This window comes from Cynoglossus semilaevis, unplaced genomic scaffold, assembly GCF_000523025.1.
Source record: "Cynoglossus semilaevis isolate Cse_v1.0 unplaced genomic scaffold, Cse_v1.0 scaffold1699, whole genome shotgun sequence".
Lineage (NCBI taxonomy): Eukaryota > Metazoa > Chordata > Actinopteri > Pleuronectiformes > Cynoglossidae > Cynoglossus > Cynoglossus semilaevis.
This window is the reverse complement of record NW_007585112.1, coordinates 123,659-150,948: the sequence shown is the minus strand read 5'-3', so window position 1 is coordinate 150,948 and position 27,290 is coordinate 123,659. Positions and strand designations below refer to the sequence as shown.

Below are 27,290 nucleotides of genomic sequence, written 5' to 3'. Positions count from 1 at the left end.
GTATAAACAAAAATCAAAAAGCAATGTGGCCAGTTTAGTTTTTGCAATGGTTATTCTTTACAAACACAAAATTTGTGATCCCTGTAATAGATAGATAGATAGATGGAAATATGTATATTTAATCTCACTGCAAATGATTGCCTCCAATTTAAGAATCCCTGAGATAAACACATGTTGCTCTGAGTGGTCCAGACCGCCATGTCCCAGCATTCCTGGGGGCCCCTTTGCATTCAGATAATTGGTTTTGCCTTGTGAGAGGGGAGGAAGTGCCAAAGAGTACAAACAAAAGCAAATTAGTAGATGCAAATCACTGATTGAGCAAAAGTGCTCAATCTATGGCTTCAACGAAATTACACAATAACAGTTAGTAGGAATTCAATTTTTGTTTACCAAAACAGGAAAAGATAAATAATCATGTTTTAAAGTGTAGCGCTCATTTTCAGCTAGTGATTACCTTGCTCTTTTTTTTTTCAAATTGTCACAATCTTTGTAAATAGAATAAAGGGTGCACATCATCAGTGCACAACCAGCAGGCAATGGAACAGTACCTTTCAACGACGACCATACATTCATTCATATGAATCAGTGATAGGAATGAATATTTATATATCCCCAGGCCAGAAGAAGAATCAAGATTTAATCTGCCCCATGTTCTCACATTAAACTTATTCTTCAGGTTTTTTCCTACCTCCCCTCCCCCATTTTAGTTTGTTTGTTTTGTATGTTTTTTGTGGTGACTTCTCATAACTTATTACAAGACGGGCCGTTATATCCAACATCACAGTGCCAGTTTAATCCTCAGAACAGAGTATTTTGCTTAAAAACTTAAATTGGTTTCCCAAACATACATTACAGGCATGTATGATCGTGAGAAATTCTCAATAAGGAGAAAACTAAATGTTTTACCCTCGGCCTGATTTACTTTCTATCTCACCTGAGCCAGAAGGCAGCGTCCAGACATGTTGTCCCTGGGGTGTTGAGCTGGTGAGAGTTCCACACATTCAGAGTTTTATCAGTCATAGAGCAGTATGAAGGGATTGGTGTGATGACGGCGATGTTTCCCCATCCATGGCAACATTCCTACAGACACTCACAATAAAGTAGACATTTTCTACATGGTAAAAGGTGCACCAGGGAACAGTGGTGATTATTAGTTCTTCTCAGGGTTGAAGTCACAAGACGGTTTCTCTTTTCTAGTAATCTCCTGTTAATCCTTATTAAAAGGATTGGAACAGGCACAAGAACACAAATGGGCTGGAAAAGTAAAGCAATGCAGGAAATCTGTTGCAGTCCTCAAAAGGCTGTTTGTACAACAGTAGCCTTGTTTTATAGTTTTATGAAAGCCATGCTTTAACCAAAAACTATTACCCAATATTTTTTTTGTTGTAGGTTTCTCTAGCAAATATGCTGAATAATGGTTCATATACCTCAGACTACATTTTTATAACTTATTTTATTCAATAGTTCATTGTTTGGTTATTATTATAACAGTTGCCGAATCATGGGTTAATATCCTATTCATTCATTAATTTGTTCATTCATTCATTAATCAGTGCTGCTATATATTTAAGACCAAAAGGAAATAACAACTTTTAATACTTTTTAATAACATCTAGTTTTATTTAATTTTTTATTTTTTGTATTAAACAACTATAATATAGACTGATCCAGTTAATTGTTGTTGTTTTTTATTATTATTATTTAAATAATACATATTTGTCCTTTCTTCTTTAAATTGTATTATACGCCTTGTGCCACTCGGTTTTCTGTCCGATGTTTTCCGGCGGAAGCCGCCCGCTTCTTCCGGCTCTCCAGTGTCAAGCGCAATCATGGCTGCCGAGGGAGACGTCGATTTGGACTTGGAAGCTGAGGAAAACTGCACCGGTAAACCGGCAGAAAAACCACGGAAACATGACAGTGGGGCTGCGGATCTGGAGAGAGTCACGGATTATGCGGAGGAAAAAGAAATCTCCAGTTCAGACTTAGAAACGGTAAGGCGTAACGGTTGGCTAACGCTAACACCCGGCAAACATGCGGCCACAGCTGCTGAACATCAAACTTATACTGACCAATGACGAGATTTAATCTTCAGCTATTTAATAAGAAAATGTGATTTGTTCTTCCACCTTTAAAAAAATCCAAGAAGAAATTGAACTTGTTTTTTATTAATACGCGATGGGTTAGCATAGTGCATACATACAGTGTAAATAACCATCACAGTGTAAATATTCTTCTCATTGTACAAACTTTATTAACTCGTGCTATAACAAAAATAACAAAAACTTAATTTCAACAATGTCTTCTCTCTGTCAGGCTATGTCAGTGATTGGAGACAGGAGGTCTCGAGAACAGAAAGCCAAACAAGAAAGGTATGGTCACCTTTTGTCTTATCACTCTTTGTCATCAAATCTTTGAGAGAATTTTCTTTTAGCATTTTCTCATGTTTGTTTTTTATGTTTTCAGAGAAAAAGAATTGGCCAAAGTTACTATCAAGAAAGAGGATGTAGAACTAATTGTAAGTTTTTTCAGTTTTGTTGTTGTGCTTGTCTCATCTGCAGCTTGTTTTGCTACAATTTTTAAATGTGCAATTTGTTGTTCTTAAGCCTTGCAATGATTTAAGCAATTCTGTATTTATTGTCTGTTTAACAGACACCTGTTTTTCTATATGGGGACCAGCATTGTGAATTATGTTGGTCTAAATCAGGGGTCACCAACCTTTTTGAAAAAAAAAGAGAGCTACTTCAAGGGCACTTAGTAATACGGAGAGCTACTTGTCTGATACAGACTTCCTAAACAATGTAATGATAAGTTCTGGGACATACAATAGTAGACACTCGTCTTACCATCATCATTTAAATATCATTGCATGTGTAAATGAACATAAAAGCACAGAAACAGTACAATTTTGACCCTCTTGTTGACTTATGTTATGTTGATGTTATTTTTAGAACAGAGGCTGCTGGCACCATAGGTAGTCCATGGGGATACCAGATTAGAAGTTAGATGTTTTCATTGCATAAAACTATTAGTAGTTGATTCACATTAGACAATACATTTTAATTAGATTGAGAAACTGATGTTTTGCTTTTTAAAATAGAAATAAACATGGAACTGTTACAGCATTGCTGTTGTGATGAGTTTGTTTTTCAGCATCTTTCCATAATAACTGTGTCGCAGATGTCCGAGATGGAGATTTCAAGGATGGTGGCAGAGCGGAGTTTGAGGGAACACATGGGGAATGTGGTGGAGGCTCTCGTGGCTCTTACCAACTGAACATCCAATCTTTTACAAATGGACTATTTAATTTTTTGAGACTCAACCAACTTAAGTCATACTGCTATTGTGCATTTATATTCTCCCATACCATTTTTTTAAATAAAAGATGTCAGTTCCTGAACGAGTTTGACCTCTTAATTTAATTGCAGAATGTATAACAATAAACAAATGAACAAACAGACTTTATTTCCAGAAATCTAGGTCAAGACAAGTGAAAACACATTTTCCAACATGTGATCAGGTATTTACAATGGTATTTAAAAACCCATGGAGACTCACGTAATGTGGCTATGGGGGCTGGGGGATCACTTTAAAGCAATTCTGCAGCCATAAATCGTAGATATGGTTAAGAGAGTTGAAAACACCAGAATTACAGGTCTCCCAACATCCTTAGGCAATTTAATTTGCATCCTAAAAAGCAGTTGGATGCAAAGTCTCTAACCCTGCAGTGCTGAGTAAGACATTCTTATGTCTTCCTTTTTTGTACTGTAGGCCGGTCAAACACGTCCCTCACGCCTGCCGCCTTCTGCTTAAAGAACTTGCTGTTCTGAGCACTCTCCTGGGCCCAGGCTGAGTCAAAAGACGTAGTGTCCTGGTCTACTAGATGGGTGTACTTGGTGCGTCCAGACCGACCAAAGTTTTTGACCTAGATGGAAAATTTCAAATAGGTTTGTCACAAATTTAGTCAAGTAAATTTATACAGAGTAATTTTAAACAGAATGTTATAACAGGTAAGTACAAATGTTAAATGAATAACAGATTATTACAACTGACCTGCATGACTTTGGGTAAGATGGTCTTGTTGAAATGGTCCTCCAGAGTAGGTGCACTGAAGTCTCTCTTGTAAACATCCTCTTCTTCGTTCTGCAAGGACAACGACATGTTAGCAAGAGAGAATCAATATGGGACATAAAACTGCAGCTTCAGTAACTGTTAATGTCTGTTTGAACTTACCATGAAGAAAGCTCCTCTGTGGTAATACTTTTGGAGGAACTTGTATTTGCCCTTTGAAGCTTTGTTTGTGATCTGTTTGCCGCTGTTTCTCAGCTCGGCTCTGCGCTCCTCCTCTGTTAAGTTGTGGAATCTTTCGATTTCACCCTTCTCCTTCTCCAAGCTGTGAACAGAACTCTATGAATATACAATTTGAAAAGTTATATGACACCCTCAAGTCAAACTGTCCACTTACACTTCTCTAGCCTCTCTGTCTCTCTTGATGCGTTTCAGCTCTCGCACTTTCCAGGCTTCATACTCTTCTTCCTCATTTTCCCCATCAGTGTCAAGGGCATCCAGAGCAGCCAGTGTACGCCGGTTCTCCTCAAACTCCTTCTTGGCCTCTTCCTCCACAATCTTCAGGGTATAGCGCCTTCGCTCTTCAACTTGTTTTTTGGCCTCGGCTTCCAGTTCTTTTTGCTTCTGCTCTTCTGCTTCACGCTCTGCCACTGTAATTCTGTCTTTTCTGTGAGAAAAAAGAGAAATCTGACTTTGAATATGTACTTTCTTTGCATCCATTGTTTCATTGCCACATTACAGGATTTGAAAGTATTACTAACTTCAATAGATGTGATTCAGTTCCATATATTTTGAAAGTATTACTAACTTCAATAGATGCGATTCAGTTCCATATATAATTTTTTTTATGCAAATACTCATTACGTTTTAAAGATCATTCTGACAGTAATTGTTCATCTAGGTCCATACTTGCGAATGAAGACAGGCTTGAGTCGTGGCTCTGCTTCATCCTCACTGTCTGTGTACTCTTCATATTCAGATTCAGATTCTGAATCGTCTCCCGACTTCACTTCCTCTTCCACCTCCATAACCTCCATCTCCTCATTCTTTCTGTCTACAGCACGTTGACGCATCATCGCTCGTCTTCTCTCAATTTCCTGCACATATTTATTTTCTTAACGTTCAAAACATCTGGGCAGATTACAGTTATTCCAAAATAGAATAATAACAAAGATTGGAACCTCATCATCCACTTCTTCCTCTTCTTCTTCCTCTTCTTCACTACTCTCTTCACGCTCTGGGTGCCACGTGCCTTCATCAGAGTCTTCGCTGCTCTCTGCAACAACTTCTGGCTCTATGATCTGTCGGTGTCTGGCAAGCCTGATTTCAAGGAAAAAATATAAGGCTGTCGCATAGAAATCAAGCACTTCAGAAAAAACATCTTCAGTCAAGTTTTGATCAATATTGAATTACCTTTCTTCCACATCTTCAGAAACTCGGTTTAGCAAACGTTTCAGACGGGGGTCAGAAACATCTTCTTCCTCCAGTTCCACCTCTGGCTCCGTTTCTTTCCCTTTTTTTGCAAACTGGAAGTCTTCCTCCTCTTCATCTGACGACTCCATCGGTGCATAGTCGGGACGTTTACCCGACACATACCTCTTTACCTTCACCTTCTCCATGGAAATCTCACCTGAAATATGAGGTAGTTGAAAAATGTGTTGTTGTTAAAAAAGTGTTTATAAATTACCAGATTTCTAAAACTGTTGCAACGGGCATAACATAAATATTAGAACCAATCCAACTAACACATTTGTTTATCAATTCATGTTTTATGATTAGTCGACAAAACGTTAACGTCCTCAAACAATTAAGCAGTAAACAGATTTATTAAAACATCAAGTCCAAATAAGTACTAGAGTTATTTAATTTAGAGAATGGACGTGGACTGGGAAGTCACACAAAAGCAAGACTTTTAATTGCCATGTTTCAGTCAGAATCTGTAGTTGGGCCTGGATCGCTTGTGAGAAACCAATTTTGCACGTCAAGACCCATTTATTACGAGAAAAAACAATCAGTACATAACTGAAACATTAAAATAAGCTGCAGTGCACCCCTCAGGATAACTTAGCACAATCCTAGCAGCATGCTAACTTTCCAGTCTCACCTTTTTCATTTCGAACCGGAATCGCTCCGGCTGTGGATTGAATCGGTGGTAGCTTCATGTTAACAGCGTCGTGACTAGACATGATTGCCTGGTCAACGAAAACAGCTAACTATAAAGAAAACCTAGTTATTCGTGGACAAAATCAGCTCGTTCAAGTTACGGGTAGACGGAAACGTAACAATCTTTGTCAATGGACCGGAAGTTGATTTTGCTCAGACCACGCACAATTGTTGGTTCCGCCTCGCGTTTTCAGATTCTGACACAGTATCTGTGAGAATCGTTACGTCTATTGTCCATGTGATAACTTACTGCTTAAATAGCTTACTGCTTAAGTATATATATATATATATATATATTAAAAAGACCAACATGCAGCAAAAATTACATATATAATAATTAAATAATATAGTACAGTAGCATATATAGTGTAGAGTAAAATAATGTATTTTATTGTGTATCACGTTCAACATATAATGAACTGGATATGTATGTACATATATACAATGTTTAGATATACATAAAAAAGAAAAAGACCTTTGTATATGAGTTCTATTACACACCTTGATAAATAAACTAGATCATTCCATTTCTATCTCATTGTTTGTGTCTAGTATAAAAAAGGTTTAGCAGATGACATTAAGGTTTGCTCCCATAATTAGGGCATGCGTGTACTGCGTGAATCTGTGTGCAAGAGTTTAATTTGCCTTTTAATATCGTCACTGGTCACAAGTGTTAATATTTTTCAATCTCACTCCAAAACAGATGTTTAATGATTAAACGTAACTCATTATGTAAGGATCCTTTTGTGGCAGGTGAAGTAAATAACGTATTGAACTGCAAGTTAAACAACATGATTTGTAGTTTCCTGGTTGTGGTATCCAATCCCAACAAATCATGTATAAGACTTTGCTAAAAAAAAGGCCCACCTTACAAATCAGAGCCACCTTTTGATGGGCAATGATCTTTCTGTTGTGCAGACTAGGTGTGGGATTCTCAACCAAGCTTGAAAAAAGTGCAGTAGGTCACGGGACTGTGTCTAGTTTGAGTTTAACATCATGTAATAACTAATATGTATATGTTAACTCAAACCAAAACTGTCACAGATCCAGATCATTCAGTATGTGAGAACACCAGTTTTATTTAAGTGCATCAGTTTACAAATAACAACATGTTTTTCATTTGTATCTTTTCTTTTTAAATACACAGAGACTCTTTAATGTAATACCATTACATTATGGATTTCATGTATAATGTAAACAGTATTATAGTGATGTTGTCAGAGCTGGATTCCTCTCTGTCTGAAAAGCTCCTCCAACTTCTCCTCCAGGACTAGATTGGTTCCTCTCAGGCCTTTCACCACTTCTGAAGCCCACACAAAGTACTCCTGGGTTCGCTGAGCTGTCCAACCTGTCATATATACAAATCCACACGTTTGATAAACACAATGTCTGGAATGTAGCTAAGGTAATAAAACATAGAAACCTTTATACTAATAACTACGTTTATATAACTTTTACTAATAACTATGAAGCATGTCAACAATGGAAGTGACAGGGAGGTGCTGACCAACTGGTGTGCAGCGGTTCAAGTCCCTCAGGTTGTATAATTTATCAGCCAGTTTGACAAGTTTAGCCTGGTTGCTGGAGTGAGGAGCGTGGTCCACCTGCAGACGTTTCCTCTCCTGTTTGGGTAGACTTTTGTCATCAGTCACTTCACTAACAATGCGAGCTACGGTTTGTCCAAACTTGGCTTCCAGCTCTGCAAAAGTTGTGTCTGTGTCCTCCACTGTGTCATGAAGCAAAGCAGCCTGTCAGGTGAAAACACACACACTTGTAAAAGCTATGATCTGATTTTAAAACTCAACTGTATCAATTGTAAAAAAAAAAAAGATCTACCTGCAAAACCTCAATGTCTGTAATGCCACCTTCATGGCTCAGGATTTGTGCAACACCTACAAAGTAAACACTTATGTTACCACTGTTTTCAACTGTGGCCAAGCAGGTTACAGCATTGTACACAGGTACACACGGTGTATATGACTCAGGCTTTACTGTCTTTAAGTCCACACTGTACTACTGTTGTCATCACATTATTCTAATAAACAGTGAAGAAATGATTGTTGTTTCGATATTTTGTTTGAATTGCTCCCATACTGACCAGTATTGTCTCTTTTGTTTTTATTTCAAATATCAACCTTTTATTTCTCTTTCATTCGAGCACCTTTAAATGTGTTCCATAAATCCGAAAGACTTTAGAAACACACTGTTTTTAACTACGACAACTGCTTATGACGAATTTGAAGAATAAATGGTTTTAACACATACCATTTGTGTGTGTGTATATATATATATGTATATATACACACACACACACACACACATATATATATATTATCAGCCTAATCACATCGGCGGAAATATTTCCGGATATTCCGTCGTGTTTTTTAAAAAATGAAAGAGCTTCACCAGATTTTGTGCAGTTTGTAAACTTTCAGACATGCAGCAGATGAAGGCGTTAAACCTACACACCGATGGGGTGGTTAATGTAAGGCGTACTGTCCACATCTTTACGTCGCTGGTTACGATGTTTCTCTGCAGCAAAATTGACCGTTTCTAACAACAAAAGTGCGTCTGAACTCATGGTCGAAAATAATATGCACTTATAATATCATAAAATAACGCCCACTTAACTTCGTCGCGTATTCTACCTATAGCAGCAAAACAGTCCGTTTGCTTTTTGTGACCGGGGAGAAACAGCAGCAAGGATAATTTTCGTTTAGAGCGCTATAGTACATATGCGATGTGTCAGCTATTTATCCGGATGCTCTTTTATTTAAATACCCAGTAATTTAAGAGTTATTCATTACTTCCTGTCAGTAATTTGATTTTTTGTTTTACGGTACTGAAGTGTTGATGTCATCGCTGACACCTCCTGTTGAGAATCCGTGTGATGTAGGAGTGTGTTGACAGCCAACAAGCTAACAGTATTAGCAGGTAAACCTCAGTGATATCTCTTTTATGACTTTCCGATTACTTTAGCTTATTTACAATCAGTTTTTATTTCTAGAGTATCAATGTTATGAAATTATTATTTTAATTATGTTGTGCAGTGGCTGAGTGAACGTTATCCTGACCCAATATGGCTTACGATGCCAGGAGAGACTGCCCGCAGCTTCCAGATTTCTCAGTGCTGAAGAGGCTGGCTAGAGATCAGCTCATCTACCTGCTGGAGCAGGTAAAATTAAATAATTAGAATATGTCTATGCTTCATTGGACATTTGACGCTGCCACTTTATTTATAGTTGATATTAATTATTTGTATTATTATTTTTTAACATTTCGCTGTTGTTAGATAATGTGGTCAGAATCAGTTATCATTAAACAATCTTACTGTTTTGTCAAACAAAGCTACCAGGAAAAAAAGACCTTTTTATTGAGGCAGACTTGATGAGCCCACTTGATCGAATTGCAAATTTGTCAACACTCAAGGTGAGCATTTTTTTTCTCTGTATACTCTTATGAAGACCATCAGCCCATACTGTTGAAAAACATATATATATATATATATATATAAATTAACATTTGATAATATCGTTCTTACAGCAACACGAAGTTGACAAACTCTATAAAGTGGAATATAAACCCATCATCAGCACCTCAGATCAGTAAGTTATGCTTTGTTTTTTTATTCATATGCCTACACATCCGCAAACAAACACGCATTTTTAATTGCCTGATATTGTTGTACTATTTTTGTGTAGACTCTGTTTTCTAATCCGACCAAGAATAAAAACTGTGAAGTGGATATGCGGTAAGTAGTTTTTGACTTTTCCATTTGAGGGTGTTATACTTATCTTGATGGTTACTGTGTTTCCTTTTGTTGGACTGTGTCCACATAGAGCCAGTGCACTGTGATTACAACTAACTCTGTTGGGTTAATGCTATTCGTGAAGCTGAAGGGTTTTGTAAGGTTTAATATTTACTACTCCTAATAACACAGTGGGTGGTATAACATACGTTTAGTCTGCTCTAGAGATTTTATGAATTCAATGGCAATAGTGCATGTTATGACTTGATTAAAGGTTATTAAAGACTGCTGCGACATTCTATATTTTGTGTTGTGTCTAGCAATTACATTTGCAGGTTTTTATTATTTACATATGTTCATGTTCCAGGTGTGGTCAATGCAGACAAAACAGTAGGAAGATTTCGAAGATACAAGTTAATATTTGCACCTCAGAAGGTATTTAAAATTGGTTTTTCTGTACACGCACAAGTGCTTAAACACATTTTAGACTCAATTTTAATTATATTTCATGACTGTTTATTCTGATTATTTCCAGTTCTATGCATGTGAAATGGTGCTGGAGGAGCAGGGGATATTTGGTGGTCAGTGTTTTATTTTTATATCATTGTGAGCAGTGATCATCTCAATCAGGATGAAAAGAGTATTAAGGCTCTTGTCCTCTTGACAGATGTGACAACGGATGAGTGGGCTTTCTATCTCCTTCCACTGGATGATGATATCATCAGTCTTGAACTGCCAGAATTCTTTCGAGACAACTTCCTGGTAAATTCTGCAGTTAAACAGAAATAATTACATGTGTGTTCATAATGTATATTTAAAAACGATACGTTTAACCTGTATTAAGTATTTTACTTGCCAAGCTTGAATTTTTTAAAACTTTATATACTTGTTAACAACCTCAGGCGGGTGACCAGCGCTGGGTGAGGACAGCTGGGAGCGCTCTTCACCTTCTTCACTCCATTTACGGACCATTCTCAAAGATTTACGGAATTGGAAGATGTTCTAAGGTGACACAAGTTTACATTAAAAAACACAATGCTTATTATGATACCAACAGTTTATCTCTTTCTCTCTCTCTGGTATCAGATGGCATATGAGTCATGGAGGGAGCAGGTAGAAGAGGAAGAAAACAGAGGTCGCCAGGCAGAAATAGGAAATGTTTTTCTTATAGACAGAGGTAAGAAGCTGAATATGACTTTCCTGCAGAACATAACAACTTTGACACTGAGCTGTGCAATATAAATCCAACATCCCTGTCTTACACAGATGTGGATTTTGTCACTCCTCTGTGTTCACAAGTCGTTTATGAAGGACTTGTGGATGATACATTTAGAATCAAGTGTGGTATGTATTGGTGGTATGAGTTTTTTTTTTCCAAACATTTTCATCAAATAAGGAAATTTTAAGAACGTTTTGTTACATAGTTAATTACTTTATTATTTCATTGATTTGTTTATTCTGCAGGATGTGTAGAGTTTGGACCTGAGGTTACCTCCTCCGATAAAAGTGTAAAAGTCATGCTGAACTCTCAGGATAAGGTTCGACCATCACTGGAGGAAAACCATCCACTGCAGATGTTGTTATCATTATCATTTTGCCTCAAACATCCATACTTTCTCGCTTCTGTAGGTTTTTAATGAAATCAGAAACGAACATTTCTCCAATGTCTTCAACTTTCTCAGTCAGAAAGCCAAGAATCTGCAGATGGCATATGATGTGAGTAAATGGTCAGTACCATTGTCTTATGGTAAAACTGTGGCAACTGATTTCTGACTGACTGTCTTTGTGTCTTTGTTGATCAGAAGCGTCGGGGTATGGACATAAAGCAGATGAAGACGTTTGTCTCCGAAGAGTTGAAGGGATTAAAACAGGAGCATCGGCTGCTCAGCTTGCGTGAGTGTTACAGCAGTTCACTGTGTATCAGAGATTGAGGAAGACATTTGAAGTTATTACTATTATTAATATTATTATTATTAATTCACAGACATCAGTGCCAGTGAGTCAATCATGAAGAAAAAAACAAAGCAGGATTTCCAGGAGATGTTGAAGACCGAGCATTGTGAGAATGCAATCACATATTCTTTTGTTTTCATTTGTGTTTTCTCTAAAATATGTTTTTTTTTCTTTCAGCTTTGCTTGAGGGCTTTGAAATCCGTGAATGTACTTCTTTCATAGAGGAGCATATTATCAGACAGGTTCTATTGCTTGATTACTCTCTATACTGTGGACATACAATAGACTCTTGTTAAGTAATATATTAATAGAACAGACAAAAATAACTCAATTGTTTCTCAACAGCTTTCCATGATAGAGAGTCTGAGACTTCTTTGTCTTCTCTCCCTCACAGAAAATGGTGATTTGTCTCTTTAATTTATTCCATAACTTCTTATGCAGGACTCTATTATCCTGGTGTTTTATGATGACTTTTGTGATGCAATTTTCCCACAGGACTCCTGTCAAAGGATTACAGGTCATTAAAAGCACAGTATTTACAGGTGAGGCCAAACCTGCATTTCCGCTAATGAAACTTTTCAATACCTGATGAAAAAAATGAGGGTGTGTGTTCATTTGTTTTCTGAATGAGTAAGATCCAGGTAGACTGAATGGTAGAACAGGTCTCAGAACTGCTCCTGTGGAGTGAAAACGTAAAAAGGATAGAAACATGGCTGAAGAAAGAGTTCACAGAAAAAGGTGGCCGTCAAAAGTAACCTATTAATCTCAGGAATTCATTTGTGAATTTTTAACACAAAAGGCAGAAATGTGTGCACCATACATCCAAAAATGTCACCGTCCATCCACTTATTGTTGCTTGGATATAGGGTCAATACACACGTTGTTATTTGCTCTACAAGCTATCGCCAAAATGCGGTAATAATGAAAATCCATCACCTGTACACAGCTAATTTTATTTTTTATAATTTGTGTGGTTTTATCCATGCTAATAATTATATAATTTGATAATCCATGAATAAAAACAGGATAAAAAAATTATCTTCTTTGTCTCTGCCAGAGCTACGGCATGAACCACCTGCTTACATTTGCTAACCTGAAACGGTTGGGACTGTTGGTGGAGCAGCAGCCGGGGGAAACACTGACTGTTATGGAGAGCAAAGTTGGCAAACTGGTCAATGACAAAACTGCAGGTGAAACATTTATTAAATCCTCTCTTACTTGGTTTGAAGGATGTTTTAAATATTCAGTTAGTAGTTTTTACTAAGTAATTCAACCCTCATTGTTGCCTTGTCATACTTTTTAAGGGAAGCTGACTGATGCCTTTTCCTCTCTGGCAAAGAAGAGCAACTTTAGAGCTTTGAGTCGAAAGCTGAACCTGGTAAACCATCAGTATTGCAGTTTTTATTTAATAAAAATCTTTCTTTGAGTAGTGGTGTGATATTCTGAAAACTGGATTATGATGTGTTTGGTGAAGGTGCCCAAATCAGATGAAGAATACAATTTGCGTGTTCCACGAGACATGGCTTACATCTTTAGTGGCGCGTACATTCCTTTGAGCTGTAAACTGATTGAGCAGGTAAGAAAAATTAGGATTATTTACTATAAAAGTTGCTTTTTTTCTATTGCTGTCACAAAATATATTTTCCTGTCGTCTCTGTAGGTGTTGGAGCGCGATGGCTGGACGGGGCTTGAAGATGCCACAAAGCTGCTAAATGGGCATGAATTTTGTGCTACAGGTTTGTCACTAATGTTTCTGCGTTGATTTACCTTGTATTTGTAGATAAATCCTTTCCTTTAAGCCAAAGTATCCTGGTTAAAGTGTCTCCTCTTAGCTGCTCTCTGTCTTATCAGGCACAAATGGAGCTGACGTAAAAGGGAAATCTGATGCTCCCCGCATCGTTCTGGTCATGTTCCTTGGGGGCTGCACTTTCTCTGAGATTTCTGCGCTACGTTTTCTTGGCAAAGAGAAAGGTAGCATGGACTATGGAAATGAGTTTGTAAACACTTGTCTGTTTAAGTAAAATTATTACAATAGAAACAATGTTTTTTGTCCTTTGATTTCAGGTTATAAATTTATTGTGGTGACAACTGCAATAACAAACAGTTCAAGGTTAATCGAAGCCTTGCTCGACAGCCACATGTGAGGTCTGGTGAAGGTGATGAAGAAGAGAAGAGCCAAAACATTCCTGCATGCACTCGTGCATTCCCTTCAGCTCTGGAATGAAGAGAAGAGTATGCACAGAGCAGATTGTTCTTTTTATCAATGGACTGTAAAGATGTACAAAGTATAATGAAATAAGTAAATGTTTTTAACATGTCAAGGTTTCATTTTTGTCTCTATTTAAAATTTTCTGAAGCAATCAGTTTTTCCTTTGAGTTTTTATATCTTTATTGCTCAGGGAAATTACAACATAAGACAAGAGTCTTTTGTCTGAGACTGACTGTTAATGGCTAGAAACCAAATATTGTGTTGTATCGCAAAAAAGAAAAGAAAGAATGGCTAGAAACCAAATATTGTGTTGTAACGCAAAAAAGAAAAGAAAGATACATTGATATTTTGAGAGAGAGCGAGAGAGAGAGTAGTTAGAGAAACTGAAGGTAGCCAGTAGAAACTACCAGAGGTAACAGTCTATTCACAGATCACTAAATACTTACCTACTTTTAGTGTCTTTCTTAATGCCCTTATCACTGCCATTTACATCTTAGTTCAGGTGAAACTAACAACCTGAAACTGTGTTAGATGTTTAACAAGCAGAAGCCTGTTATACCCTGTCCCACCATGAAAAGGATGAGTACTATTACTGCTGTTGTAAATGCTGGTGATGAACTATCACTAAACCCATACAGAACAAAGTCGCCATGGTGGTTGATCATTTCATTAACCTCACTTGTTTTATGTTGGAAATAGGTACATTTAAACTCCTAGGTACACGTGACCATTTCTGTTTCTATGGTGTCCTATTTTTGCAGTCAAACGTTTTGCCTATGTTGGAACAATTATTTTAAAGCCAATAATTATATTGTTGATTGTGACTATTATGATTAAGATTTAACAGAACAAATTGAAAACATTAGATTCTGACATTTTCACGCTATTATTATCTAATATCAAATGTCAAGAGAATTTATCTTATAATTTTAGTATTTAATCATTAATTCAGTTGTTTACTTTATGTAGGTCATTCGATTGTTTTTGTTAAAATCACTATATTTTCGGACACGTATGTGGAACTTGCAGTAGTTGGGGTAAAATAAATTGTGATTGACTGAAAAATATCTACGTGACGGCTGTCACTCATTGTCCAGTTGAATTAAGACTGAGGCCTATTATGATTATTATTAATACCTTCGTGGTAACTTTAGTTATTCTTAGATAATATAGCTTTTCTGACACTTATGTATTTGTCTGTGAATGAGATTAAAAAAATCCCACCAGACTTCCGGACTGAGCGGTGTACGTCACAGCTAAAAAGCCAATCAGAGAGATGTCTGCGCGTGTTTTGAATCGTGAAAAACGTTGCTGTGAAATGCAGTAGTAGAAGGCGGCGTCGCTACGCACGTCGTCTGTGAAACTGACAGTTTTCACTGTATTTTGAACGGATTCGAACAAGAACTGCAGCGAGGGCTGGGATTAACAATGAGGAAAAGGTATGGACAACGATAATATGAACTTTTTCTTCTTCATGATGAAGTGATTTTGTGTAATTTGTACTCAACCACTTGTTATCCCGATCGAGGTATACTTCGGATAGCTCAGCGGATGGGTTAAAACGTTGCGTTCTAAGAGATGTATAACATGCTGCTAAATAATCGATGCAATCGACTGAATTGAACCGATGATCGAACCTACTGGTCGTTTTTTACCCACAGCGAGGTGCTTGCAGCCGAATCTGTATCGTGCCTGAATAAAGCACTATGCCACCTGAAGGACATATGGGAGGAGATCGGAATCCCGGAGGATCAGCGACTACAGAGAACCAGTGTGGTGAAAAACCACATCAAGGTCAGACACAGGAGGATGCATATATGTTCGTTATTGTTCGTTATTCACCATTATATAGACATCTAATTTTTTAATTGTGTAAAATATAATCAGATATGACTCCACACCTACACTTAATATGCTCGTTATACAGACGTCATTTTACAAAAACGGTTAAAGTGTAACCTGTTGGTATCAGTTGATGTTAAAAAAAGTTCACTTTACCTGAAGAAATATAATTCAGAGTTTAAACTTTAGCCAGAACAAGACTGGGTGGAGATTAGCGTAGGTACACAATAGTCTCCATACATGAAACTAGGCCATTGACAAAAAAAAAATGCTCTGTACTCAGTGGTCCTGGATCAGTATTGGGTTACCTGTTTTTTTTGTTTTTGTTTTTCTTTCTTTTAGTCAGGGATATCTTTTATATCAGGAAAAAATAGAAAAGACACATACACTGCTTTGATGTTTATAAATACATTAGTCTCCTAGGTCAGCAACAGTTGATTTCAACCTGGTTACAGACAAACAACATAGAACAATTTTAGTAGATGTCAACATGAAACTGAACTTAAAAAAATCAGCAGTTCATCAGTCACAGCATTTACATCCTGATGCATGGGGAGAAGTGTTTGTATAACTGTTTGTAGTGTTTTTTTCTCTGGCCACTAGAACTTGCTGGAAATGATGATTAAAGAGGAGGAGTCTCTGAAGCAGAGGATTATAAGCAGTGTTCAGACATGCAGGGCAGAAATGCGTAAACTTTGTCTGGAACTTCATCTTCCTCTGTTTGAGGTAAAAATCAAACCCAAGTAACTATCTTCTAAGTTACGCCTTTTTTTTTTAATTTATGTACCTGTGACCCAACATGTGCACTCTTTGTTTGGTTCTCTGTGTACACTCAGGAGGAGGAGGGGATCAGCATGGTTCAGGAGGAGAAGAACATCCGCACACAGGTGGATGCCCTGGTCAAGGAGAAGACACGTCGGATGCTTCAGCTGAAGGAACTGCTAGAGCAGGACCAGGACTTGTGTGATATCCTGTGCTCCGTAGCGTATGGCATTGCTCTAGACTCTGTGCCGACAGTGGAAGAACTGGAGAACTTCAGCCAGCACATAGCCAATCAGAGTGCAGAGAAGGTGCTTTCTTTTATCTACATTACCAATCTACACTTATTTATTTCATCTACACAATAGAGAAGCTGTTGTTTTTATCTTAAAGAGATACATGTTACATATTGGAAAAATATGAAACAGATTTGTGTTAAATCTGATCTAACAATAAACAGTTGTGTCCTTGACTCGGTTGTGTGCAAATCTCTTGTTTTCAGGCAAAACGGTATGCTGAGTTCATGGACCTCAAAAGACAGATTACTGCGTACATGGAAGAACTGGATCACATTCCTGAATCTAGTTTTGAAAAAGATGTGGTCTGCGAGGATGAGGACTCCTTCTGTCTTTCCAGAGATAATATCACTGCACTGAAACTGCTCCTTTGTCAGGTGAAGTAATATTTTCTTGCCAGTACTTTTAAATTATAAACGTCCTTTATTGTTTTCGCAGATTTGTCTAAATACCTGAACACGTTGTTATTCTTCAAACTGGCTCTTTGCCACTAGTGATACTAATTTTCTGCCATGATGATCCAACAGCTGGAGGAGCGCAAGGTTGAAATTGAAGCAAAATGTGAGTCTTACAGAGAGAGGATGCAGAGGCTGTGGGACAGACTGCAGGTCCCTCAGGAGGAGAGGAGTGTCTTCAATGAGCACATGGTCACATCCAGGAAAAGAAACCTGGATGCGGTACGATTATTTCCAGTTGGGATTTTGCTAAAAACTCTATGAAGAAGGTATCTCTAACTTTCCAAATGTTTCTTCTTCAGTTGAAAGCAGAGGTGCAGCGCCTGGAAGATCTGAAACTGCTCAACATACGTAATGTCACAGACGCCATCCGCTCAGAGATTGCAGTGTTTTGGGAAAAGTGCTTTTTCAGCTCTGGCCAGCAGCAGGAGTTCACACCATATTTTAGTGGTGAGTTCACCGTAGTTGGCAAACAAATCTCTACAGTTCTCAGTTTCACTGTGTCTCTGGATCTTTCTGACATTCTCTCACTTGGATCTACATCTTACTGGAATATTTCAGAGGACTTTACTGAAGACCTGTTGAGTCAACATGACGCTGAGATCCAGCGGTTAAAGCAGCATTACGAGGCTCACAAAGAGCTTTTTGATGGAGTTCATCAGTGGGAAGACAGTTGGCGGCTGTACCTGGAGCTGGAGGTGAGAGCTCCTCAACAGCTATACGCTTCACAACTACAGCATTTGCTGGAGCTTTATGTAATATTTGTGCTTGTTCAGAAGTGAAGTCAGACTGCATTTGTTCATGTTTTTTTTTTTGTTCAATTTTAATATTTTTTCCATTTAAATGCACGCAGCATGTTTTAATTTGTCCAAATATTAAATTTGATGACTACTTTATTCACATCAAACTAAATAAATAATTAAAAACTTTAACACAAGCATAAAAATACTAAAATACTAGGCATTATAATTGTATGTACCTTTTTATTTACACAAAGTTAAAATGTTGTAATCTGCATTATATATATTTAATACATTTTATTTGTTATGATTTTGATATTTCACATTTTTAAATATTATAATATTATTATATATTTAATACATTTTATTTGTTACATTTTATGTTTCACTCGTTAGCAGAACTGCTATTCCATGCATTTGATTATTACCATTTGTTTCTTGTTGTAAGAACATTTGATCTTGATCTTGTTTAATTGGTCCATGTCAGAAAAAAGCCACCGATCCAACAAGATTCACCAACAGAGGAGGGAATCTATTGAAGGAGGAGAAACAAAGGAGTGAGTTGCACAAAAGTCTACCTAAGGTAAAAATGACAATTATGTCCTGTTTTTACAAACAGATAAATGCCTCAACCATGGGACAACCACACATTAACTTTTTCTTTTTTTTTAAATATGTGGTTTAGCTGGAAAAGAAGTTAAAAGCTCAGATCGATGACTGGGAAAGTGAAGCGGGTCATGAGTTTCTGGTAAACGGCCAGAAGTTTCTGCAGTATGTGGAGCAACAGTGGGAACTGCACAGAACGGAAAAAGAGAAGGAGAAGTTTGAAAGAGTACATTCATTTCCCTTTCTTATTATAGACTTCTTTATTCTTTGTTTTTGCTGAACAATTTCTTGACTTTTCTAACCTTAATTACAGCATCTCAAGAAAAGCAAACAGACTGAGGAAGATATGCTGTATGGGACAACAGTGCGCACACCGACCAAACGCAGATTCTTGGGCACAAACACGCCGAATAAATCACGAAAGATGGTAAACTCTTCAGCTAATTCATTCGTGATGTAGTTTAATATATTTTTAATGTATCCAAGGATGTCAGTACATCATACCTCGGCCTTTTCCAACAGATCAATTCAACTTCCAGTCTTTCAAGTGCCAACTCAAACAGCACCATGCGCTCTGTATATGGTGGAACAGTGTGTCGCTCGCCTCTGGCCCGTCCACCTCTCTCAGCAAATAAGGTTTGTTTTACACAAAATTGACACATCCAAAGCTGACTTGAATGTTTTACTAAACTAAAAATGAATAACAATGAATAAAAACACACTAATTTGCTTTAATTTACCCTCATATATATATATTTTTTCTAATCCTCATCTCTGGTCTTCAAACAGTATCCACAGCAAAGGACACCAGGATGTGGTAAACCCCCTCACCCACGAATGCTGTACTGCAACAAAGAAAATGAGACCCAGCCAAAGGGGACCCCTGGGAGCGGTGCGTTGCTGACCACACCCAGTCCACAGCGTAACTTCAGCATGGCCTCTATTGCCAGCACGTATTCAGAGTTTGTGGTAATTTTCCATTTTGTCTCATAACATGTTATTTCTACCCCCTTTCTTATTGCATTGCAATAACATGTTCATGGTAATTGCTGTCGAATCTGATGATACAACAATGCTAATGATGTAACATTTATGTTTTAGAGGGACTTGGTCAACAATGAACCTGTCCCTTCAAGGTGTGTTTCAGCGTTCTGAAATCTGATGTGATGCTTACAGTATTAATCACTTAACTGCATGCTTGAAATGAATTGTAATGAAATGAAAATGAAAGTACTGGAGGACTGAACTTATTTTTGAAGTCCAGTGCAAAAACATTCTACTGCGTCATAATAACAGAATAATTATGAGGTTACGTTAACAATTTTTGGCATATGATAAAGTTCTTTCATTACTGGTCAGCCTGATAAAGAAGTAGGAATCAAACCTTTTGTTCAACTGTTAAACAAACTAATACTGTACTTTACCTAGGACTGTTTGACTATGGGGGAGTGGAAGGGGCAATATTGAAATTGCAATAATTTAAAAAGATTACTCATTGACTGTGGAAACAAATTTGATTTATTGCATTTGTGATTTTTTTTTAACAATAGATCACTATATGGAAAATGAAATACAATATATATATAAATAAAATGTTAATATATACAACAATAAATATAAACAAAGTATAACACCTGTTAATACCAGTTTTTCATAACTAATATTAAAGGTGCATGTTCTCAAAACAATTGGCAAAGGCAATGTAGGAGTATACCTGTAGAGCACAATGTGGCAAAATAATTCAGTTGAAAGTTGTTTTTGGGTTGAATTAAAACTTTAATGAAGTCCTAACTTCAACAAGATAAAACTGTTAGTAACTGAACTGTAATTAAAACAGTTTGAGACATCACTGACGTCACACTTATCAGTTTGATTGTTTTCTGACTAATTCATACTAACCAACGTCACCTTGTTCTATCACATACATTGCCAGACAAATATACCTAATCATTGTTCAATGCAAAATTCTTTCTTTTCATTTTGTCATTGTTGTTGTGTCTAAATCCATATTCACTGAAACTTGATCTGTTTTCACAGCGAGACCTGTCCAAGGCCTCTGACTCCAAGGTCCAGCTCCACGTCTTGAACTCTACAACTACCCAACATTGACGTCTCCAACCCCCAAGTATTACAGGTCTTTGTATGAAGTAGTTATCTCTGACAAGACGGACATGATGACACTATTACTGCTTTCCTTTTAAACTTGTAAATGAAGGTTACATGTGTATTTATATGTGGACCATTGGTAAATAATCAGTTTGTAGATCCTACCAGCTGATTCTTTTTCCAGGTTCATCACTACTTTCACAAGGAAAATATTGTATGTTTGTATGTTAAGCTAACACTATTTTTGCTCTGACTCATCAAGTCCAATTTGTGCATCTTGTACTGCATATTTTTAAAAATATAAAAATGTTGATTTTTTAAAATTAATACACAATCTGGAGTTACAGAATGTGTTATGAATACACTGCACTTTAAAAAAAACAAAGAATAAAGAAAATGAAAATAAAGGTATTGCAGCACCTAGTTGAATTTTACCTACAGCAGACTGTTCCTTCCAAACCTATTTCTATACATATGTGTATGTGTATATGTTTGTGTATATTCTAGTACAATTTGTTTAAACCAGTGGCTCCCAAATATTCTGAATCACAATGTATTTAATATATGGAACTGTTGAACCCATCCACCCATATGTTGACACCTTCATTGCCTATTTTGGTTAAAGAAACTTATTTTGTTAGAAATACCAACAAACAGCTTTTCTCACTGAGCACAGGAAACACAATTTCACAACCGTTCAATTTCCCAAATTTGGCAAATAAATAACAATAACTTTGTCCCTTTTGGGACGTGTTCCTCAGTTTGGTTACTACTGGTCTAAATGTTGATGTTTGTTAATATGATGTTTTGTTGTACATAAAGCTTTGAAAATATTAAATTTGCAGTTTACATAAATATTTTATTACTATGTGAAATTGAAAGTGTGATCACAGCTGTGGAGAAAGTTGTGATGATAAGATACAATATTTCATTTAAGAACACTAGAATATTATATTGATGGCAGGAAGAAAAAGAAAACATTCTTATTTTATTTCATACCTGAGATTAGTTTTAAGTTCTCACTTCTTCAGCGATATGAAAAATAAAATGGGGTTACTTTCAAACAATGCAAAACGGTCCAATATAATATAACATGCAGTGCAGAAGTCGACTTCGGATGTATTATGTTGATTTGAAATAACTATCATTCAAATTAACATTCATATAGAGCATTTGATGATGCAGTAGACTGAGTAGCCTTTCATGTCTCCCTTGGTTGAGTGCACAGTAAAGTGCATAGCAATACTATAAACTACTAAATACCCAAACAAGGTGCAGTTTTGACGTGCAGTTGAACCAAATGACCGACGAGGACTATCGAACTACGTAACCAGTAGGTGTCGCTGCATCAAAACCTAACCTCTGTAAATACACGCCCTTCAGAGCCGCATACCTTTTAAAATTCTCACTGATTCCTTTGCATTATGAAGGCGTGTTTTTCCACGTGACTCGAGCAGCGGTAGTGAAAATAATAGGACGCACAACACCGGATGTCGCGTCAGAGAAGCAGAACCCCCACGAAGCAGGAACTGAAACGGACCCACGGAGAAACGCTTGCTGTCCGACTACAGGTCACAGCGTAGTCTGTGGGTCAGAAAGGCTCCACACAGCAACAGAGTTAGAGCGCAAGAACGTCGAGTGCAGCCATGTCTGGAGCATTAGCGAGGGTACTCTTCTACCCGACCCTGGCTTATAATGTTTTGATGGAGAAGGTGTCGTCCAGGCGATGGTTCGACCGGGTGGATGAGACGGTGGTTCTCGGAGCTCTGCCCTTCAGATCCATGACCGGACAGGTGAGGCACTGATACTGACCCTGCTGTGGACAAATCAGAGAAACCTCCCCGTGTCTGTAGAGACCCATTCACTCTTACAAAAAATGTTATACCCTGTAATGATTGTCTATGAAGATTCTCAGTCATCCAGGTCATGGTCAAGTTTAAAAAGTTCTGTTAGGCAAGTTCTGTTACTGAAAATTTACGTCCAGTTGCCTAACAGAACTTTTTAAACCTGTAATGATTAGTTTATTCAATAGTGACTCTTCACCTGCTGAGTTAATCAGTGATGGTTCCTAATAATCGACTATTCATTCAACCATACCCTGCGTTTAAAAGTTGTGGACACAGACATTATTGAAGCTTTTATCAGTTATAGCTCTATTCTTAAGTGTATTCTGCTCTTCTTACACTGCTCTAGTGCGAAGGATAGTTGTTTTACAACACGGTGATAACAGTGACAAACGTTAATCACTTTTTTTGTTAAATCTTAAACATGTAACACCCATTGTGAAGTCTTTAATGTAACCCTAGATTTACGCAACGTCATAATGACAAGTATGTGGTTTTCTAAAAATCACAAGTTTATAAGAATTATATACTGGTAATCCCTATGTTAAAAAACAATACCATTTTCAAAAACATAACATTATCATAAATTGTAAATAAATGTGGTGCTGGTTTAAATTGAACTTTATTTGATTACAAATGTGTTTTATTCAATTTTTTCATACTTAAGCTGAATTATTGAGTATGAAAAAAGGAGTTGATGACCTGCTCAATGATTGGTCATTGATTACTTAAATATTTGTTGCAGCTAATGAAGAATGGATGACCCTTTGAACTGTGGAATACATTATCATGCAGTCAGTATTTGTCTATTGCATTGTTCTTCGTGGACAAAGACAGGCTGAAAATTATCCATCCATTTTCATCCGCTTATCCGTTACCGGGTCGCGGGGGCAGCAGTCGCCACCCAAATCACATTGCACCGTACCAACCCCCCAAACCTTCCTGCGGGTGGTGAGTCCACTGGAAGGTATTAACCGCCGGATTCAAAGTTGCCCAGGAGGTGAACCTTGGGGTTCCACACCAATAACAGAGACATTGCCTCTGGGCCAAAGCACCACTGCTGAAAATTATTTTGATAATAATATAAACCTATCTGAACAGTTGGACAGTTTAAAGACAGTCAAACTACACATTATTATCTCAACCTCATTAACCCCTTAAACCTATTTATTTGTGTTGTACAGGATGGGAAATAATCCAATAAACCCAGATATAAGGCTTAAACTGCTCATATAGAAATGCTCATGTTTTCATGCTTAAAAATAGCAATTGATAAAAATGAACCTTCTTTTTCTTTTACAGCTTGTTGAAACAGAAAATATTCGAGGTGTCATCACCATGAACGAGGAATATGAGACCAAATATTTCTGCAACTCAGCTGAGGTAAAAACCTCTTGTTCTGAAGATGGACACTAATACTGTTTAATCATTAACAAAATGTTTTACTACAGATTTCTTATTCAGAAATATGTCTGTTTATGTTGTATAATTAAAGATACTGGGACATTGTAACTGTTTGTTGAGAAAGCTTGAACATGCACTTTTGTAGTTCAGGAACCTGAGGCGTCACCTTAAATGCTTGCATTAATATTATTCTCAAGGTAAATTGTTGAATTAGTTTTACAATAATCAAAATGGCAACTTGTATTTGCTAGGAGTGGAGAGCTGCAGGAGTAGAGCAACTGAGGCTGAGCACCGTGGACCTCACTGGTGTCCCAAGTTTGGAGAATCTGCATCGTGGTGTGGAGTTTGCCCTCAAGCATCGAGAAAAAGGGTCCAGTGTTTACATTCACTGCAAAGCTGGACGTTCTCGCAGCGCCACCTTGGCTGCTGCTTACCTCATCAGGGTCAGTATCTAACTGTGGAGTAACAGTAGGTCTCGGTTGGTATTTGTGTTGTCTTTCTGCTTTATGTGTTTAAAGATATACCATTAAGCAAGGTTTGGGAAATCTTTACTACAGTATGTTTTACCTGAAGAAAGAAATGACAGGGTTGGGAATTTAGTATATTTTATTTGATTTTTGCAGTCAACAGTAAACCGGTCGTGTCTCATCCTAACCTCTGTCATTCTGGACCTAATTGTCTTAGTGCAGAATAGGAATGTTTTCAAGATTTAAATAATTTAAATATCCTTATTCTGACAAATCTAAAAGAGAATTACATATTTTGCTCCTAGTTGTATTTGGCATTATGTGAATCTGTTTTGAACATAAATATATTAAATAGTCAATAGGAAAGTTTGAATTTATTTTTTCCAATCACATCTTAGGGTGATTTCATTTTATTTAACTATGAGTGAAGCAATTTTATTAGTGTCACTCTTTGTAAGATAGTACATAGCAAATTTGTTCAGCTTGATGATGCTGTCACTCTCAGCTCAAGAAGCCTTTGGTGTTTGCGCTATTCTTCCTTCTATGAGTTGTTTTTAAGGTATCAAAGCTCGTGTAGTAGCTCGGAAAAAAACTGTTTCTTCCTCTAAAACATTCTAAAGCATCTTTACTTGTTTTGTTTTGGTTAAAAGGGTTGTCTTGTATTTCTATGTAACCACTAGGCCTGGTGGTTTAAGTGATTAAAAAAATATGCACAGATGAATGTAAAATTTAAGGTTTAAATAAGTTCTCATGGAATCGGTGGATTGATGTGCTTTCCTGTGCAGTTACACTGCTGGACTCCAGAGGAAGCCTGTCAGCAGCTGGCATCAGTTCGACCTCACATTCTGGTGCGTAATGCTCAGCTAGAGATGCTAAGGAGATACTACCTGCAGGTGTGTGAAACCTCCAGCTGATTAAACAGGACGAGCAATGACACTGAAGTGCGTACTCTGCTGCTGGACTTGGTCTGGACTCTGTGTAAAGACATGAATCACAGCAGTTTTCTTTCTTTCTTTAATCTATTTCGGTCCACTTAAAGACAGTCTCTGCTCTCTGCTTTTTAAAGTTCAAAGACTTTTATGTTTAAGATTTCGAGTTTTTTTTTCATTATACATTACTGAAGACATACTACAACACAATTGTGTTTTTTAAACACCTGAACACTTAAAGCATCAGTGACAATATTCATTATTTACTTGAACAATGTCTATTTTAAATCCTTGGAACATATCAACTTGACTTCAGTAATTGTTTTAGCCACTATATACTGTTAAATTTCATACGAAAAACAATATTTTGGATACTGTATCTTTTTTTTAAACAAACAACTGTTTTGTCTGCATTAGCATTTTTTATTTAAATGTATGTACAATTTCTCCTGTGCCTTAGGATGTAAAAATTATATAAAATAAAATGTTTGTATGTAATGAAACAAACTTGCTATTAGGCTAATTTTATTACGTCTGAGTTACTGGAGTGTGTAGAGGCATGTAAGTAGTTTAGTATCAGATTGGGCAGCTTTTTTAAACATGACTTAAGGACTTCCTGTTGGAATCAACAACGTGATGTATTTCCGTATAACGTATTTCATTTAAAAGAAATCTGACCGGTAACGGAACCTCGCGTCAAAATGTGTCTTCCGAGCCATCAGAGGGCGACAGAGTTCTAACAGCAGCATATAACGCTGGGAAAGAAACTACTGAACGGAGCAAACATGGCAGCGTCTTTGGTGCGGTTTGTCCGCGGAGGTCTCGGAAGGAGTTTAAACGGTAAACGGACTAACATTATCTCGTTCTTAAAGCTCGACGTAGTAGTGCTTTTTGTTGAGGGTTAAGTGCAACAGAATGCCAAACATACTTGAAAAGAGTGTCAAATGTCTCAGGTTTGACCTTTGGTGCTGAGGGTAGCCAATGCTAACGTTAGCTCCTGGTCCTGTTCACCAGATTACGCGTTTATGTGACAAAGTTTACATTTATACACCACATAAACGACTATACAGAAGCGTTTATTGTTTAAGAACGAAAATGGCAGAATGTTATAACTTATGCAAGTAAATCTGTACTCAAGCCTTTATTGTTAATACTAATGATTGTATGAAATAATGGCGTGTTACTCCAGATGGTTCCCAAAGCCAGAAATAGCTAGACATTGTTATAAGTAACAGGGTTTTTATATGCGTTGTCTGTCTTTCATGCAATATTTTGTTTCAAATGTTTTCTTTGTTTCAAATGTTTTCATAAATGCCATCTGTGTTTGCAATGTGATGTCTTCTCTAGAGCACTGTCAGTGTTCTAATGCAGAATGCTAATTGTTTTGTCACTGTTTTCATATTTTAACTCTCCATCCTGTTCTTATCACTTCAGTTGCACGGACTTCTTGTCTCCTTCAGCAGCAGACTAGATCAGAAAGTTCCACCACTGAGACCAAACGTAAGTACACACTAACACTAACTCCTGTCATGTTTGCATGATATCAGGTTTGTTGCTCTCCTGTAATGTCAAGTCTCAAGTTTTTTTCTTCGTTAAAGGCCCAGCTACATTTATTTATTTCATTGTCAAATGTTGTTTATTCAGCAACCGTGAGGCCAAAGGACAATGCTGTCATTCGCAACCAGCTGATAGCCTTTGGAGAAT

The 27,290-nt window shown here is 37.1% G+C and overlaps 7 protein-coding genes across 10 annotated transcripts in view; 5 read left to right on the top strand and 2 right to left on the bottom strand.

The window, feature by feature from the left end:
* The first annotated feature begins 1,752 nt into the window (after positions 1-1,752).
* hypk (huntingtin interacting protein K) lies at positions 1,753-3,397 on the top strand. Its single transcript, XM_008337098.3, has 4 exons — positions 1,753-1,991; positions 2,314-2,369; positions 2,464-2,515; positions 3,178-3,397. Exons 1-4 carry the CDS (start codon positions 1,830-1,832, stop codon positions 3,271-3,273), a joined length of 366 nt encoding a protein of 121 aa, XP_008335320.1. The 5' UTR covers positions 1,753-1,829; the 3' UTR covers positions 3,274-3,397.
* On the bottom strand, positions 3,398-6,381 carry mfap1 (microfibril associated protein 1). The gene is made up of 8 exons (XM_008337100.3): positions 6,170-6,381; positions 5,479-5,695; positions 5,247-5,385; positions 4,975-5,162; positions 4,463-4,732; positions 4,231-4,390; positions 4,051-4,140; positions 3,398-3,922 (listed from the first exon to the last, which is right to left on the bottom strand). Exons 1-8 carry the CDS (start codon positions 6,249-6,251, stop codon positions 3,743-3,745), a joined length of 1,326 nt encoding a protein of 441 aa, XP_008335322.1. The 5' UTR covers positions 6,252-6,381; the 3' UTR covers positions 3,398-3,742.
* Positions 6,382-7,286: 905 nt separating this feature from the next.
* hddc3 (HD domain containing 3) lies at positions 7,287-8,929 on the bottom strand. The gene is made up of 4 exons (XM_008337097.3): positions 8,698-8,929; positions 8,065-8,120; positions 7,736-7,976; positions 7,287-7,576 (listed from the first exon to the last, which is right to left on the bottom strand). The coding sequence occupies exons 1-4, from the start codon at positions 8,807-8,809 to the stop codon at positions 7,446-7,448; spliced, it is 540 nt and encodes a 179-aa protein (XP_008335319.1). The 5' UTR covers positions 8,810-8,929; the 3' UTR covers positions 7,287-7,445.
* Positions 8,930-8,939: 10 nt separating this feature from the next.
* vps33b (VPS33B late endosome and lysosome associated) lies at positions 8,940-14,392 on the top strand. The gene is made up of 24 exons (XM_008337095.3): positions 8,940-9,162; positions 9,279-9,403; positions 9,577-9,657; positions 9,772-9,833; positions 9,930-9,979; positions 10,344-10,411; positions 10,512-10,557; positions 10,644-10,738; positions 10,879-10,983; positions 11,063-11,153; positions 11,243-11,320; positions 11,441-11,514; positions 11,606-11,692; positions 11,779-11,869; positions 11,961-12,035; positions 12,107-12,171; positions 12,275-12,329; positions 12,425-12,471; positions 12,987-13,119; positions 13,234-13,307; positions 13,404-13,505; positions 13,590-13,665; positions 13,781-13,900; positions 13,994-14,392. Exons 2-24 carry the CDS (start codon positions 9,308-9,310, stop codon positions 14,071-14,073), a joined length of 1,851 nt encoding a protein of 616 aa, XP_008335317.1. The 5' UTR covers positions 8,940-9,162; positions 9,279-9,307; the 3' UTR covers positions 14,074-14,392.
* Positions 14,393-15,416: 1,024 nt separating this feature from the next.
* prc1b (protein regulator of cytokinesis 1b) lies at positions 15,417-21,777 on the top strand. Of its 4 annotated transcripts, none has more exons than XM_025053577.1 (15): positions 15,417-15,577; positions 15,800-15,932; positions 16,584-16,706; positions 16,817-17,050; positions 17,242-17,412; positions 17,563-17,712; positions 17,793-17,940; positions 18,052-18,188; positions 18,718-18,813; positions 18,916-19,062; positions 19,150-19,263; positions 19,359-19,472; positions 19,626-19,728; positions 19,938-19,972; positions 20,874-21,777. In XM_025053577.1, the coding sequence occupies exons 1-14, from the start codon at positions 15,567-15,569 to the stop codon at positions 19,955-19,957; spliced, it is 1,701 nt and encodes a 566-aa protein (XP_024909345.1). In that variant the 5' UTR covers positions 15,417-15,566; the 3' UTR covers positions 19,958-19,972; positions 20,874-21,777. The 4 variants fall into 4 exon arrangements, with proteins under 4 accessions (XP_024909345.1, XP_008335315.1, XP_024909344.1 ...); XM_008337093.3 differs by having other exon boundaries at positions 19,626-19,805; XM_025053576.1 differs by lacking the exon at positions 19,938-19,972.
* A 425-nt stretch (positions 21,778-22,202) lies between these two features.
* Positions 22,203-26,093, top strand: ptpmt1 (protein tyrosine phosphatase mitochondrial 1). Its single transcript, XM_008337092.3, has 4 exons — positions 22,203-22,735; positions 24,089-24,169; positions 24,442-24,633; positions 25,443-26,093. Exons 1-4 carry the CDS (start codon positions 22,589-22,591, stop codon positions 25,569-25,571), a joined length of 549 nt encoding a protein of 182 aa, XP_008335314.1. The 5' UTR covers positions 22,203-22,588; the 3' UTR covers positions 25,572-26,093.
* A 184-nt stretch (positions 26,094-26,277) lies between these two features.
* The window catches only part of ndufs3 (NADH:ubiquinone oxidoreductase core subunit S3), a 3,260-nt gene continuing 2,247 nt past the window's right edge, over positions 26,278-27,290 (top strand). Inside the window, 3 exon segments of the mRNA XM_008337091.3 lie at positions 26,278-26,426; positions 27,021-27,086; positions 27,231-27,290. Coding sequence (XP_008335313.1) covers positions 26,372-26,426; positions 27,021-27,086; positions 27,231-27,290 — 181 coding nt within the window. The 5' untranslated portion in view covers positions 26,278-26,371.

Coding starts and splice junctions, on each gene's coding strand:
- hypk (XM_008337098.3), top strand. CDS start 1,830: ATGGCTGCCGAGGGAGACGTCGATTTGGACTTGGAAGCTGAGGAAAAC. Junction 1,992..2,313: donor CCAGTTCAGACTTAGAAACG/GTAAGGCGTAAC, acceptor TCTCTCTGTCAG/GCTATGTCAGTGATTGGAGA. Junction 2,516..3,177: donor AAGAGGATGTAGAACTAATT/GTAAGTTTTTTC, acceptor ACTGTGTCGCAG/ATGTCCGAGATGGAGATTTC.
- vps33b (XM_008337095.3), top strand. CDS start 9,308: ATGGCTTACGATGCCAGGAGAGACTGCCCGCAGCTTCCAGATTTCTCA. Junction 9,404..9,576: donor TCATCTACCTGCTGGAGCAG/GTAAAATTAAAT, acceptor TGTCAAACAAAG/CTACCAGGAAAAAAAGACCT. Junction 11,870..11,960: donor GCATCGGCTGCTCAGCTTGC/GTGAGTGTTACA, acceptor ATTAATTCACAG/ACATCAGTGCCAGTGAGTCA.
- prc1b (XM_008337093.3), top strand. Junction 19,063..19,149: donor AGAAGGAGAAGTTTGAAAGA/GTACATTCATTT, acceptor CCTTAATTACAG/CATCTCAAGAAAAGCAAACA. Junction 19,806..19,937: donor GCACGTATTCAGAGTTTGTG/GTAATTTTCCAT, acceptor TTTATGTTTTAG/AGGGACTTGGTCAACAATGA.
- hddc3 (XM_008337097.3), bottom strand. CDS start 8,809: ATGAGTTCAGACGCACTTTTGTTGTTAGAAACGGTCAATTTTGCTGCA. Junction 8,121..8,697: donor TTACATTAACCACCCCATCG/GTGTGTAGGTTT, acceptor TTTACTTTGTAG/GTGTTGCACAAATCCTGAGC. Junction 7,577..7,735: donor GAACCGCTGCACACCAGTTG/GTCAGCACCTCC, acceptor TATATATGACAG/GTTGGACAGCTCAGCGAACC.
- ptpmt1 (XM_008337092.3), top strand. CDS start 22,589: ATGTCTGGAGCATTAGCGAGGGTACTCTTCTACCCGACCCTGGCTTAT. Junction 24,170..24,441: donor ATTTCTGCAACTCAGCTGAG/GTAAAAACCTCT, acceptor TGTATTTGCTAG/GAGTGGAGAGCTGCAGGAGT. Junction 24,634..25,442: donor CTGCTGCTTACCTCATCAGG/GTCAGTATCTAA, acceptor TTTCCTGTGCAG/TTACACTGCTGGACTCCAGA.
- mfap1 (XM_008337100.3), bottom strand. CDS start 6,251: ATGTCTAGTCACGACGCTGTTAACATGAAGCTACCACCGATTCAATCC. Junction 4,391..4,462: donor GACAGAGAGGCTAGAGAAGT/GTAAGTGGACAG, acceptor TTCTGTTCACAG/CTTGGAGAAGGAGAAGGGTG. Junction 3,923..4,050: donor TCTTACCCAAAGTCATGCAG/GTCAGTTGTAAT, acceptor TTTTCCATCTAG/GTCAAAAACTTTGGTCGGTC.